This window comes from Zootoca vivipara, chromosome 1 (assembly GCF_963506605.1).
Source record: "Zootoca vivipara chromosome 1, rZooViv1.1, whole genome shotgun sequence".
In the NCBI taxonomy this organism is placed as follows: domain Eukaryota; kingdom Metazoa; phylum Chordata; class Lepidosauria; order Squamata; family Lacertidae; genus Zootoca; species Zootoca vivipara.
The window spans coordinates 4,983,856-4,998,978 of NC_083276.1; the positions used below are offsets into that span (position 1 = coordinate 4,983,856).

A 15,123-nucleotide genomic window follows, 5' to 3' on the forward strand; every position below is an offset into this window, starting at 1 on the left:
AAGGCCCCCAGCCCCTAGGAGCTGGCTCCTATGCTGGGATCCCCATCTCAGGTCCCCAGGCGCCCCCCACCCAAGCAACCGCCCGGCCGCTTCGTCGACCGCAGAGGGGCGGGTGGGCGCAGCACGTCGCGCCGCTGCGGTTTATCCGGAGGGGGAGATCGGGAGCCCAACCCCGAACAGAAAACCCTTCTCCCCCCCCCCTCCATAATCCGAGTTCAGTTCAAGAATCCCACCTGCCTTTGGGAAACTTTTTCTCCCCTTTCCCAGCACCCACAGACGGTCCTTGGATTAAAGGCTCCCCCCGCCCCGTCTAGGGGGGTTCGGGCGATAAAAGTGGGCTGTTTCGTTCCTTCCGCGAGAGAGAGAGCTTGGGCAGGCGGACCCCCAATAGTCGCGGGCGCGCGTTAGTTTGTGCGAAGTGAGAGTTGCGCTTGTGCTCGCACACGCAGGGTGGCCCCCTGTGAGCTTGAACAGCTGATTGGAGAAGGAGGGGGGGCACGGCGACTGGAGCCTGTTTCCCCCCCCCCCCCCGAATTTTATTTTAGCAGCCTGGAACGGGATCCAAGCAGAGCGCCTCCTCCTCTGTTGAACTGTGTGCGCCTGTGGTCTTGGGAAAGGGGGGGGGGGGTTGAGCAAACCGACTGGTAGAGTTTATTTTTGTCTCCTGCCTGCTGGAGCTGCCAGGGGGGCCTAAATCCAGGAGTGGGGAGGAGGGTCTGGCTGGCTAGCCGGCTGCTTAGGAGATGCTTGGATCCTGTCCGGGAGAGCTGCAGTGGTTCTTCCACTGCTTCCTGGTCCAGGAGGCAGGAGAGGAGAGAGCAGAACACCAGGGTTTGGGGGCTGGTTTGCATCAGCTCTCTGTAGCCACAGTGTTAAAGTGTGTGTGCTTCTCCCCCCCCCCCATTCCACTTTCCCCTCTTCTGTCCTCCCTGCCGTGAGTGATGGGATTGCAGTCCCTTGCTCCTCTTTCCCCTCTGGCCCAATCCAGATAACATTCCTACCTTGGGAGAATCTGCTCATGGGCTATAGAAGCAACAGGGGGAGCTCCCTACTTTCTCCTCCTCCTCCGCACTGTGTGGGAGGGAGGTTCCTTCTAAATCTCTTGAGGATGCAAAACCCACACCTGCCGCTGTGTGTGGGCTGCATATTTAGTGTCTGCTGTCTCGCCCCTTCTCCCCGCACCCTCCGTTTGCTTGACCTGTTATTTTTTTCCGGGAGGGGAAGAGGATTTTTTTAATTAAAGAAACCTTGCAAAACATCACACTGCTGCTTTCCTTCGCAAAATAAAAGAAGGAGCACGCTTCCCCTCCCTCCTTGTTATCGCAGATCCCCAATTTTCCCTCTGTCATATTAGGAAGTGAGCCGAGGGTTCTGTCATGCTGAATCATAGCACTGCCTTGCAAAGTGTGTCATCGTTACCATCACAGCAAAATTCTTCTTTCTCTCCCTCCCTCCCTCCCTCTCCAACAGTTGTGAATGCTGCTGCTTCTCCTCCTCTTTAACCCCTCCTCGGCAAGGAATGCTGCGGCTGCGGATGGTCCAGAACGCTTCCCCAGCAAGGAGCGAGGAGCCAGCGACGACTGGGCTAAAATAACCAGACTGGGAAAGGGAGAGTGACGGGTGGCAGCGGCGGCGGCGGCTGTACAACGCAGGGACCTGCATGATCTCCACGCAGTGCTGTGCCTTGTTGAGAAGTAGAGCTATATAAGTCCGCGTGTCGTGTCCCGATTTCTGTCTGTGCTGCATGTCGTCGTCTTTGGAAGAATTAAGAGGCAGCCACCGGCATCTCGGCCTGGAAAGAGAGAAAGAGGGAGCCTGTGCGCACCAGGAAAGCAATCGCACGTCAAGATCCATCCGCAAACATCTGTCTTATTTCTGCAATAACAACACCATCGTAAAGTAGACTTCAGGAGGGGGTGGGAAGAAGAAGAAGAAGAAGAAAAGACTCCTAAGGAGGGTTTTCTTCCTGTAGTTTTTCCGCCCCTGTATATGCACACATTTCCCCCTTCCTCTTAGCACTGCACACACACGAGTGCATTCACACACGCACGCAAACACGCCAACCATGATGTTTCGAGACCAGGTCGGAGTGTTGGCAGGCTGGTTCAAGGGCTGGAACGAGTGCGAGCAAACTGTTGCATTGCTCTCCTTGCTGAAGAGGGTGAGCCGGAGCCAAGCTCGCTTCCTGCAGCTCTGCCTGGAGCATTCCCTGGCGGACTGCACCGAACTCCACATCCTTGAGAACGAGGCCAACAATCCTGGTAAGATCCTTCTCTCTCTCTCTCTCTCTTCCTCTGCCCCTCCCTCTCTCCGTCCTCCCCTCCCCTTCGCCGCTTGGTGCATCCAATCTCTCTTGAATGCCACATTGTTCTCTTGGAGTGACCGGTGCACAACGCTCGTACTTGGAGGGAGTTGTGGGGGGGGGCACCCCATAGAAACCACACTGGTTCCACACAAGGTGCAGCAGCAAAAAAAACAAGCAATTTTCTGCTGCTGGGATTTCCCCCCCCCCCCTGTTTCCTCTTCTCCTCTCTTTTGCTGCAAGCAGAAAAAGCTTTGGTGTAACTCCAGTAGCATGAATGATTGATACAGCTTCTCCCTCCCTTGCACGGAACTTCCTGTCACATAAGTAACTCAGGTCACGTAGAGTCTGGATTTCCTAGGCTCCTTCTGAGCAATGTTGCCTCTGCCTCTTCAGCAGCGTGAAGAAGCAGAAGCAATCGAGTGTGGCCTTCTGCAGGTTGCTACCCTGTTTCTCATATTTTAAGACATACCCATAAAATAAGCCATAGCAGGATTTTTAAGCATTCAAGGAATATAAGCCATACCCCGAAAATAAGACATAGTGATAGGCGCAGCAGCAATGCCGGACGCGGCAGGAGGAGGAGGAAAAAAATAAGACATCCCTTGAAAATAAGCCATAGTGTGTTTTTTTGAGGAAAAAATAAATATAAGACATGTCTTATAATATGAGAAACACGGTAGATAATTCTCCCACCCACCCACTTCCAATCTTGGAAGATCCAGTGAGAGAAATCTTAATTTTGTGTGTGTGTGTGTTAATGGCAATTGCTGTTTTCATATATGCAGCGTTCCTAATATAGGTCAATTTAAGCAGTTCGTGCCGCTTTGCAAGAAATCTTTACTGGAAACGTTTCAGCGAGGGAATATGTCCTTTCGTTGGAAAGTGCTGTGTTTTGCCTCATAAAATTAGATGGGCAGGCTTGGTTTTAATTTTTGGTATTCTCCCTTGGGTGCTGCATAGTAGCAGCTCCCTCGGTGTCGGTGCAGTGGCATGAAGGAAATGAGTGCAAAGATTTGCTTGGGTTAGAATGAGATAAAATCCAGGCACCTGTTCTGCCAGGTGCCCCAAGAGTTTGCTGCTGCCAAATAGAGATTATTTTTTTTTGCATGTTTGTTTCTCGTTGCATGGGGCTGATAATTGAAGATCAACATGCTTCCGGTGGAAAAAAGGGATAGTTAACAAAATGTTTGTTACAACTTCTGATGTTGTGAGGCTAGCTTTTGAGAGGGCATCAGATTGCACTGTAGCAACAAAATTGAGATTTGTTGTTGTTTAGTCATTTAGTCGTGTCCGACTCTTCGTGACCCCATGGACCAGAGCATGCCAGGCACTCCTGCCTTCCACTGCCTCCCGCAGTTTGGTCAGACTCATGTTAGTAGCTTCGAGAACACTGTCCAACCATCTCGTCCTCTGTCGTCCCCTTCTCCTTGTGCCCTTGTGATCTTTCCCAACATCAGGGTCTTTTCCAGGGAGTCTTCTCTTCTCATGAGGTGGCCAAAGTATTGGAGCCTCAGCTTCAGGATCTGTCCTTCTCAGGGCTGATTTCCTTCAGAATTGATAGGTTTGATCTTCTTGCAGTCCATGGGACTCTCAAGAGTCTCCTCCAGCACCATAATTCAAAAGCATCCATTCTTTGGCGATCAGCCTTCTTTATGGTCCAGCTCTCACTTCCATACATCACTACTGGGGAAACCATAGCTTTAACTATACGGACCTTTGTCGGCAAGGTGATGTCTCTGCTTTTTAAGATGCTGTCTAGGTTTGTCATCACTTTCCCCCCAAGAAGCAGGCGTCTTTTAATTTCGTGACTGCTGTCACCATTTGCAGTGATCATGGAACCAAAGAAAGTAAAGATGGTGATGATTTATTCAATTTATATACCGCCCTTTATCAAAAGATCTCAGGGCAGTGTACAACATTTGAGACACATTACAAATCATCAAGGATAAAAACATACCGGTAGTAGAAAGCATTCTGACAGACAGCTTAATACAGTGGTACCTTGGTTCTCAAACTTAATCCGTTCCGGAAGTCCATTCCCAAACCAAAGCGTTCCAAAACCAAGGCGTGCTTTCCCACAGGAAGTAATGCAAAATGGATTAATCGGTTCCAGACTTTTAAAAACAACCCCCGAAACAGCAATTTAACATGAATTTTACTATCTAACGAGACCATTGATCCATAAAATCAAAGCAATAAACAATGTACTGCAGTCACACAATCATTCAGTCACAGGTAGGTAGCCGTGTTGGTCTGTCGTAGTGAAAACAAAATAAAAAGCACCTTAGAGACCAACTAAGTTTGTCATAGGTATGAGCTTTTGTGTGCATGCACACTTCTTCAGATACACTGAAACAGAAGTCACCAGACCCTTATGTATAGTCAGGGTGGGGGGGTGATGGGAATGGGTGATGGGCTGACAGTCGTTAACAGTCATCAACAGGTTTACCACTCCTATCAGCCCATCACCCATTCCCATCAACCCCCCCACCCCACCCTCTGACTATACATAAGGATCTGGTGACTTCTGTTTCAGTGTATCTGAAGAAGCAATCATTCAGTCAGTAGCTGAACTGGGTTCCACACAGTCACAAAAACAAAACAAAAAAGAGCTACAGAAACGCAAAATAAAAAGGCAAAAACAGAAAGACCTCAGCGTAAAGAGTGGCACTCAGATTGGAAGCATAATCCTCAAACCGGAACACTTACTTCCAGGTTTGTAGTGTTTGGGTTCCAAGACGTTTGAGTACCAAGGCGAGAACCAAGGTACCACTCTAGTAAAATAATCATCATAATACCGGTAACAGTCTGCTTCAAATGGCTCATCTGCCATGAACTCATCAGATGCCCTTAGATAAGCCAGTCTCAGTCTCAGCCAAGTGGCCTGCCTTACTGGGTTGTTGTAATGTCTGGAGATAATGTATGCAAGGCACTTTGAACACTGGGAAGTGCTTTGTAAATGCTCAGTGGTATTAGCCACCAGAAAAGGGCACCTCTTTGGACCCTCCGAAGCAGCTGCTGGTTTTAAGAATGTCTCATAGTAGCCCTTTAAAAAATATCCAGCCGAACATGGTGTGTAACAGCTGCTCAGGAGTAGTCACGTCACAGGAATGCAAAATGCAAAGGAGTCTCTCGAGTGGGGAGAAGGAAGGGCTTGTGGGCTTGTGCTTTCTGCTTTGGTGCTGCGCTGGTTTTGCAAATGCAAGCCTAGGCCCACTTGCTGTTCTCTTCGTTTGTTTATGGGTATTTATAACTCACCCTTCACATTGCAATCTCAGGGCAGGTTGCATATAGCTCCGTACAGCTAATTCATGCAAGATCTTCCACCCCCAAAGGTCTATGCAAAAAGACGTGTTTTGAATTGATGTCAAAATGAGGCCAGGTGCACCTCGGAAGGGAGGGCATTCCACATTGTGACAGCACCCCTTCTAATATTCGTTCTGGCTTCTCTAGGGTCCCCTCGTTGTGCATGCTTATCTTGGTTTTGGAGCCGAATCACAGAATTGTAGAGTTGGACGGGACCTTGAGGACCATCTAAGTCAGGGGTCAGCAAACGTTTTCAGCAGGGGGGCGGTCCACCGTCCCTCAGACCTTGTGAGAGGCCAGACTATATTTGGGGGGGGGGTGAATGAATTCCTATGCCCCACAAATAACCCAGCAATGCATTTTAAATAAAAGGACACATTCTACTCATGTAAAATCACGCTGATTCCCGGACCGTATGCGGGCCGGATTGAGAAGGCGATTGGGCCGGATCCGGCCCCCAGGCCTTAGTTTGCCTACCCATGATCTAGCGGAGATCTCTCTGTGGGCGGATTGCGCTGCGATTTTTGGCACCTGTGTCTGCGCAGACACGGTTTTCGGCGTCTGAGCATGCGCAGACATGATTTCTGGCGCCGCGGAACCGAGTCCCTGCACCACCGCGCTGCACCGGTTTAGCGCAGCGCGTGGGGACTCGCCGAGTGGACGGCTTGGTTCGGGGGTGGCTCGTGGGCCAGTTAAAAGACCCCCGTGGGCCGCTTGTGGCCCACGGGCCTTAGGTTGCTGACCCCTGATCTAAGTCCAACCCCCTGCAATGCAGGAATATGCAGGTGTCCCATATAGAGATCAAACTTGCAACCTTGGTGTTACCAGCACTGTCCTCTCGATCAACTGAGCTTATCCACACGGTTAATTTAGCTCCTCTCCCAGATAAGGAGTCATGGCTAGCAGGCAGTTGGAACCAAATGGTGAAAATGAGTGACATGCTGTCTTGCTGGAGATGCTTTTGTATGTCACTTCCTCAGGGACAGTGCTAGGGTTTTTTGCGCCCTAGGCAAGATCACCTTCTGGCGCCCCCCAATATATATACGGAGGGGAAGCCCAGGGGGGAGGCAAATGGCGAAAAGCCCCTGCCGCCAAGCCAGTCCCCGAGCCGAAGTGTGGCGCGGCGGGTGCTTTTCGCCGTTTGCCTCCCCCTTGGGTGCTGGCCACATGACCTGGAAGCTGTACGCCGGCTCCCTCGGCCAATAATGCGAGATGAGCGCGCAACCCCAGAGTCGGTCACGACTGGACCTAATGGTCAGGGGCCCCTTTACCTTTTATACAGTACAACAAAATTCTACTGCAGGGCCCACTTGGGCAGGGAAGTGTCAGGATTTGAGCCTGCCTGGCAGCTCTCCTCCCTGACTTAATCTTAAGTGTATGGCTGTTTATTTGCGCTGGAGGCAAGGGCTCTCTGCATGTGCTCAGAGGCTCTTCATCATATCGCAGGAATTGGCCTACCTTTTAACTGCATTCCAGGAACAGCCCTGATACAAATGGATGCTCTGTCAAAGACCCTTGCAGTTTCTGTCTGCTCTGGGAGTTGCTGCGTGAGGCTGAAGGGAGTTGAAAGCTTCTGGAGGGCGCCAGGTTGGCGAAGGCTGTTGCACTCGCTGCCTATTCCTGTTTGGAGATTCCTTGCAGATATTGAGGTCCCCCCCCCCCGGACAATTCCTTGTCAATGGAGGGTTGCACCCTGTTTCAGCTTTGTGTTATTTGCAGGAGGGAGGGGAACCCTCTCTTCCCAGCTCTTTTCTTACCTTTGCTGTTTGTTGAAGGAGAAGGAGCCGGATTGATTCTGGCTGCGGATGAAATGTTTGCACCCTGCGGCTTGCACGTGGCTTGGCGGGATGGGGGGCAGAAATGCATGGGCCGGTCCCCATTTTGGGGGAGGCTGCTTTCTTTCTGTCCTCCTTTCGCAGGAGGCCCAGCTGCAGCAGGATGCTGAACAGAGCCCCCAGTGTTTACGCGGAGGGAAGAACTCTGTGTGTCCTTCCAGTTTGCGTTGGAACACGGAGCTTGCAAAGTTCCTTTGGCAGCTGTTCCCTCCTGCTCTCGGAGAGCAGCTTCCAGCCGGTTGGCTGCTCAGAGGCTGTGCTGAAGTTTGTGTCTCCGAAACCTATCTGGTGGGTCACCCCCGAAAAGCAGTTGGGGGCACCTTTTGGCGAGGGGGGGCACCTGTCTGTCTTGAGCAGGGGTCAGCAAAAGCCCCGGTGGCTGCTTACCTGGGCCTTGCGAGCAGCAGGGGCTGGCAGTGGCGGTGGAGGGACGAGGAGGGGCATGAAAGGGCTGGCTCTAGAGAGGGGCTGCTTAAAATGGCTCTCAGCCAGCTCAGCCCAGCCCCCTTCCTCCTCTAGGCAGGGCAGGGAGAAGCCAGGAGGAGGGAGGGAGGAGACGCTGTCACGGTGAGTGTGTGTGTGTGTGTGAGGGAGAGGGGGCGGGAAATGGCGCAGCCCGAACGATCGGAATCCCCACGCCGATCCACACGACGATTCCTGGACCGTCTGCAGGCCGGATCCAGAAGGCAATTGGGCCGGATCCGGCCCCCAGGCCTTACCAGGTCGACCCATGGTATTGGGAGACAATGAAGTCAAACCACTGTATCAGAGAGAGCCAGTGTGGTGTAGTGGTTAAGAGCAGTAGACTCGTAATCTGGGGAACCGGGTTCGATTCCCCGCTCCTCCACATGCAGCTGCTGGGTGACCTTGGGCTAGTCACACTTCTCTGAAGTCTCTCAGCCCCACCCACCTCACAGAGTGTTTGTTGTGGGGGAGGAAGGGAAAGGAGAATGTTAGCCGCTTTGAGACTCCTTCGGGTAGTGATAAAGCGGGATATCAAATCCAAAGTGACCTCCTCGGGGTGCAAGCCTGGGCTGTGTGTCTGGAGGTCCTGGGCTGCCCAGATGACAAGACCACCACCACCCCTCCCGGTCTCGCTGATGGGGTCCAAAGGAAAGCAGACCAAGACATTTGGCACCAGCTTGGCAGCCGGAGTTGCCGGAAGGAGGCGTACAAGGTGCCATCTAACCGCCTTAGGGACTCCGCTCCAGATCTGTGTAGGGTTTACTCCTGAGCCTTTACTTCTCTCCAAGTTGTCTCGCAAGGCAGTGGAGGTTTAGGATCAGAGTTTCCGTTCTCCAAGATGGGCTCCCTTCCCAGGTTGTCAAGCGCCAGGCAAGCCTTCTCCTGCCATGTCATGACGCACACTGTATGCACATTTAAAGCACATGGTCTCTTTCCCCCCCCCCCCCCGCCGTCGTCAAATAATCCTGAGAACTGTAGTTTGAGGATGCTGGGAATTGTAGCTCTCTGGGAGTAAACTACACGTCCCAGGATTCTCCAGGAGAAGCCATGTGTTTTTAGTATATGTTTAAATGAATAGGGTGGATGTGTCCTTAGCTGTTTCACAAATAAAGCTGGCGGCTGTCTTTAACCACAGGTAAGAGTTTTGGCACGTAGGACTGTTGGCTGTCTTCTCCCCATTTGGCTGAAGAATACCGACCCTGGCAACCCTAAGATCACTGGGTGAAATAATGCTTTTAATGGTTACTGTTTTCAAAATGCTTTTTTCCTTAAAAAGAAAACAAGAAATTGTGGACATCTTTGCCACCCTGGGCTCCTTCGCTCCAAAGGGTGGAATATATATCCTTCAATCAATTGAACATCTGACCGTTGCTGGCAGGCCCGGCTGAAGCTGCGACCCATTTTTCTGAGGGAGACTTGCAGGTACAGTCGTACCTCAGAAGTCAAACAGAATCCGTTCCGGAAGTCCGTTCGAATTCCGAAACGTTCAAATTTCAAAGTGTGGCTTCTGATGGGCTGCAGGACGCTCCTGAAGCCAATCGGAAGCTGCGGAAGCCCCATCGGACGTTTGGCTTCCAAAAGAACATTCGAAAACCGGAACACTCACTTCCGGTTTTTTATCGTTCGGGAGCCGGAACGTTTGACACCCAAGAGATTCGGGAGCCGAGGTACGACTGTATAGCATTGCACTGAACCAGTGACGAAGTTGGGTTTCCTAGGAAGATTTGACACACACAGACTTGGGCCTGCAAAAAGGCTGGCTTGCTCTGCGGGGAAAACCTTCTTCTTTTGTCCGTGTGTAGGTGCACAATCTTCATTTTTATTTGTGCATTCTGTCCCAGATTACGAATGGATTGCACACACTGGGCTTGCCTCCTGTGGCATTTTCTTGGACCATGTCTGTGCCGGAAGCCAATGCAAATATGTGTAACCTTTTCAGGCCTCTTGATGGTTGATGGACTACATCATCACCACTGGCCATGCTTGCTGGGACTGATGGGAGTTGTAGTTCAGCAGCATCTGGAGGAACAAAGATTCCCCACCTGCGGTGCAATGGTTTGTGTCATTAACTCTTGCCTTGCTGAGCCTCGCTATGTCTGTCTGAGCATCCTCGTCCATGTGTATTGTGAATACCGGGCACCCCCAAACTCCGCCCTCCAGATGTTTTGGGACTACAATTCCCATCATCCCTGACCACTGGTCCTGCTAGCTAGGGATGATGGGAGTTGTAGTCCCAAAACATGGAAGGCCGAGTTTGGGGGTGCCTGGTGAATATTTATCTTTAAAAATCCACCAACTGAAGATAACACATTCATTTTGGGCTTTGGGTCACAAGAGCTTCCGCTTGTCTTTTGAAGTGTGAAGCTATGCTGCAGTTTTCCTTGGGTCTGGTTTTGCTCCTTGTCCCTGGTTTTGCTCTGAGTTACGCCCTCTGGGAGTTGACATGTCCTCCAGAAGAAAGCTGCCATCCAGCCCAGGGTCCCTGGAGTGATGTTGTCTGTCCCAGCTTGAACCTGCTGTTGGAAAATTCAGGACACATAGAAGGAAGAACTTATTTATGCAGTGCACAGGTAGCAGTGATGACCAGTAAGCTAGCATGCTTCCTTTATTATTATATTCATTCATATCAGGGCCGTCTTAAGCGTATCTGGCGCCCTGGCTAGAAGATCCCTCTGGCGTCCCCCGCCCCGTTTCCCAGCACGGCTGGCGGGCAGGTGGGTGGTGCGCGGCTGCCGCAGGGCGCCCCCCTGGCAGCCTGGTGCACCACCCAGCCTTGCCTTGGAGCCGGCCCTGATTCATATCCTGGCCTTTTCCCCAGACAGAGATTTAATTCAGCTTATAGACGAATAGGAACAGCTAAAAACATAGAGAATAAAAACCTCAATAATTAAAAAGGAGTTAAACACTGGTTGGAACCTAGCTATATCTGTCTATGGGATGACTTTAAAAGCCATCAGTGGCAACTAGCCGTGTTCGAAATTAGCCAGGCGCCGGGCGCATTTTGCACCTGGCTGTCTGCCACTTGCGACCAAGTGGAGATGCCCGAGTCTTGGCGCCTGGTGTCTCCACCATCTGGAGTTGCATGCCTGAGGATCCTTGGATCGTGACAGTTTCCAGGCACTAGCGACACACCATGTGGAACTCTGCCTGCGATGTTTTATCTGCGCAATCAGAGCGAATTCCAGGAACCGAAAGGTCATATTGAAAAAAAAGATGACTTCTGAGCCGTCTGGCCCAAAGATGGCAAGCAGGCATTCTGTTTTGGCCACTGTAACCCTGGTTTGAGGACCCATTGGCGGCTGGCTTATATATCTTGGAGTTTCTAACCCTGGCTACAAGCTCCAATGGCTATGCTCTGCCTTCACAGCTGGAAGGCAACAATGCTTCTCAATACTCTTTGCTGGAAACCACGGTGGGGAGAGGGCTCTAGTGGTCAGGTCCTTTGAATGGGTTTCCCGCAGGCTTCCGGTCGGCCCTTGTGAGAACAGGAGGCTGGACTAGGACTTAGGGACTTAGGGAGCTGGGTATGTTTAGCCTGGAGAAGAGAAGGTTAAGGGGTGATATGATAGCTATGTTTAAATATATGAAAGGATGTCATATGGAGGAGGGAGAAAGATTGTTTTCTGCTGCTCCAGAGAAGCGGACACGGAGCAATGGATTCAAACTACAAGAAAGAAGATTCCACCTAAACATTAGGAAGAACTTCCTGACAGTAAGAGCAGTTCGGCAGTGGAATTTGCTGCCAAGGAGTGTGGTGGAGTCTCCTTCTTTGGAGGTCTTTAAGCAGAGGCTTGACAGGCATATGTCAGGAATGCTTTGATGGTGTTTCCTGCTTGGCAGGGGGTTGGACTGGATGACCCTTGTGGTCTCTTCCAACTCTATGATTCTATGACTTCTACTGAGTTTCCTGCCTCCTGGTTACAAACTCTGCCTTAATCTCACCCCCACATTTACTGCTGCCTTCCAGCACCTCCCTTCCCGCTATCTTTTGTGGTCCGCCAAGGTGAATTTGACATTTGCTTCCCGCCAAGAATTGCCTTGCGTCTTGCAATCAGCCCGAGTAACTGAAATAATAATTAGTCTGAATGCTTTGCTCTATTTTTAGGCCACGTTAGTCAGCGCTTTTGCTTCTCCCGAATTGCACTTGCCAGCTGAAACATTTCTGTTCCGAAGGGGTGGCGTTTATCGCCCTGCAGGGCGTTCGGAGCAGCCTCCGCCCCCCAAATTCACATTTCACCTGGGCCACAGTCTCACCTTGTGGCCTTTACCTGTTTTGATTCAGACACTGTAGTTCCTTGATCACTGCAGATGGTGACAGCAGTCACGAAATTAAAAGACGCCTGCTTTTTGGGAGAAAAGCAATGACAAACCTAGACAGCATCTTAAAAAGCAGAGACATCACCTTGCCTACAAAGGTCCGTATAGTTAAAGCTATGGTTTTCCCAGGAGTGATGTATGGAAGTGAGAGCTGGACCATAAAGAAGTCTGATCGCCGAAGAATGGATGCTTTTGAATTATGGTGCTGGAGGAGACTCTTGAGAGTCCCATGGACTGCAAGAAGATCAAACCTATCCATTCTTAAGGAAATCAGCCCTGAGTGCTCCCTGGAAGGACAGATCGTGAAGCTGAGGCTCCAATACTTTGGCCACCTCATGAGAAGAGAAGGCTCCCTGGAAAAGACCTTGATGTTGGGAAAGATTGAGGGCACTAGGAGAAGAGGACGACAGAGGACAAGATGGTTAGACAGTGTTCTCGAAGCTACGAACATGAGTTTGACCAAACTGTGGGAGGCAGTGCAAGACAGGAGTGCCTGGCGTGCTATGGTCCATGGGGTCACGAAGAGTCGGACACGACTAAACAACAAAAAGTTCCTTAAGAACCGGTCCTGGCGGCTGCTACGGTGGTCGGTTGTGGTTGTTTTACAAATGCATCAGGTTTTGTAACCTGGGGGTGTGGGCAAGATCTCTGCAGAGGTGAGATCCATCCCCGCGTTTGCGTCCTGGCCCGTCTGGCTCCTTGAATCGGGGCAAAGGGATGGGGGTCTTGCAGAATACAACTCCTTCATTAAGGAAAGATGATTCAGCTCACAAAGGAGGCTGCCATGAGATCGCTCTTTGGGGAGCGGGTGTTTGGCGAGTTGCATAAATGTTACATTTTAGGAGGCAAGGTGTTTTGACTGCTTGTTGACAAGCTGACTCCAGAACATGTTGGGTGCATTTGTTTTATTTATTTAAGGTAAAGGTAAAGGGACCCCTGACCATTAGGTCCAGTCGTGACCGACTCTGGGGTTGCGCGCTCATCTCGCATTATTGGCCGAGGGAGCCGGCATAGAGCTTCCAGGTCATGTGGCCAGCATGACAAAGCCGCTTCTGGCAAACCAGAGCAGCACACGGAAACGCCGTTTACCTTCCCGCTGTAGCGGTTCCTATTTATCTACTTGCATTTTGACGTGCTTTCGAACTGCTAGGTTGGCAGGAGCTGGGACCGAGCAACGGGAGCTCACCCCGTCACAGGGATTCGAACCGCCGACCTTCTGATCGGCAAGCCCTAGGCTCTGTGGTTTAACCACAGCACAATTTATACACCTCTTGAACGTAAGCTGCTTACGAGAACCCCTGGATGAAAGTGATTGCATAGATCGGCGGTTCTGAAATCCATTCATTACCGGTGGTTTGCCATTTTTTACTTCCATGTGGCTCGCAGGTTGTCTATGGATTTGAAGATGGAAGGAGATGGCACTTCCACCCCACTGAATGTTCATACTGGTTTCTAATTGTGTTTTTATCGCTGCTTTTATTCCTCATGCTGCATTTGAATTCTGTGGAATTGCAGTTGTTGCAACAGGCAAAGAAAACCACAGCATTGGAAGGGGCCATGAGCGTAATGTAGTCCAGCCCCCTGCAATGCAAGAATCCTTTGCCCAACGTGGGACTCGTACCCATGACTCTTGAGATTAAGAGACTCGTGCTCTGCCAATAGAATCATCCACTGATGGTCCATGGCGTAGGGGAAACTACTGGTATAGATGTTTTCTAGGCTCGCTTCTGAACTGAGTTTGGGACCAATGTTTTCTTGGTTGTGCTGACAAATGACCTGCATGACGAGATGGACTGGGGGGCAGATTCTCTTGATTCTCCTGTGCTTCTGAGCGCCTTTCAGTACAGTGGTACCTTGGTTTACAAACACAATTGGTTCCGGAAGTCTGTACTTAACCTGAAGCGTACTTAACCTGAAGCGAACTTTCCCATTGAAAGTAATGGAAAGTGGGTTAATCCGTTCCAGACAGGTCCGCAGAGTACTCAAACCGAGGCGTACTTAAACCGAGGTATGACTGTATATTATATCCTTTTGGGCTAGCTAGCTGCGAAGGTGTCCTGATTCATGCCCATCACCAAGGGAATGTGATGGCCCCAAGCAAGCCCAGGGTTCTTAAAGTGGGATGGGAGGTAAGGCAAGGAGAGGTCAGGATATTTACCAGACGGAATGTAGGCCGAGGAGGGAGACCAAGATGATCAAGGGTCTGGAGACCAAGCCTGATGAGGAACGGTTGAAGGAGCTGGGTATGCTTAGCCTGGAAAAGAGGAGACTGAGAGGAGATAGGATAGCCATCTTCAAATATCTCAAGGGCTGCCACATGGAAGAAGGAACAAGCTTGCTTTCTCCTGCTCCAGAGTGGCCATTACTCTCACCTTTACAGCAACTCTGGTATCACTGGATCACGTTCACAAGCTTTGTTGCACTGATGAAACGGAATAATTTATATTGGATTTTGAATAAGTGTGAAATTAATCGTTGCCGCTTTGAATTTTATTGTGCCGTTATCTTCCTTAGTGGATCATGCAATGCGCTATTCTGAATGATGCTTTCTACAGAACAGGATAGGATAGGGGTAGAGGGGCACTGAAGTGGGAGGAGTTTACGGAACCGAGGGGGAGGTTGCCTGAAAAAGTTTGGGTGCTACCGATATAAACTAAGCTTAATAATAACCATCGTCTCAGTGCCTCAGTTCTCCCATCTGCAACAGTGGTTTGAATAGTGGCGAATAGTTCTCTCTCTCTCTCTGAAAAAAAAAGCAAAATATTAGAACTGTCACCAGGCTGAAATTGATTTGATTAATCAACTTAGATTTTAACAACATTAAATCTCTGCATGAATATGCATATGAGTGGGGGGGGAATCAAAGTTAAAAATAGCGATCTCTTTTTTATTTTT

At 50.4% G+C, this 15,123-nt stretch overlaps 1 protein-coding gene across 2 annotated transcripts in view; it reads left to right on the forward strand.

Annotated features, from left to right (window-relative positions):
• Window positions 1-15,123, forward strand: part of SAMD4A (sterile alpha motif domain containing 4A) — a 117,661-nt gene that overhangs the window by 607 nt on the left and 101,931 nt on the right. For both annotated transcript variants that reach the window (XM_060270895.1, XM_060270901.1), the window contains exon 2: window positions 1,471-2,261. In XM_060270895.1, the coding sequence (XP_060126878.1) occupies window positions 2,066-2,261 (196 nt within the window). In that variant the 5' untranslated portion in view covers window positions 1,471-2,065. The remainder of the gene's footprint in view (window positions 1-1,470; window positions 2,262-15,123) is intronic.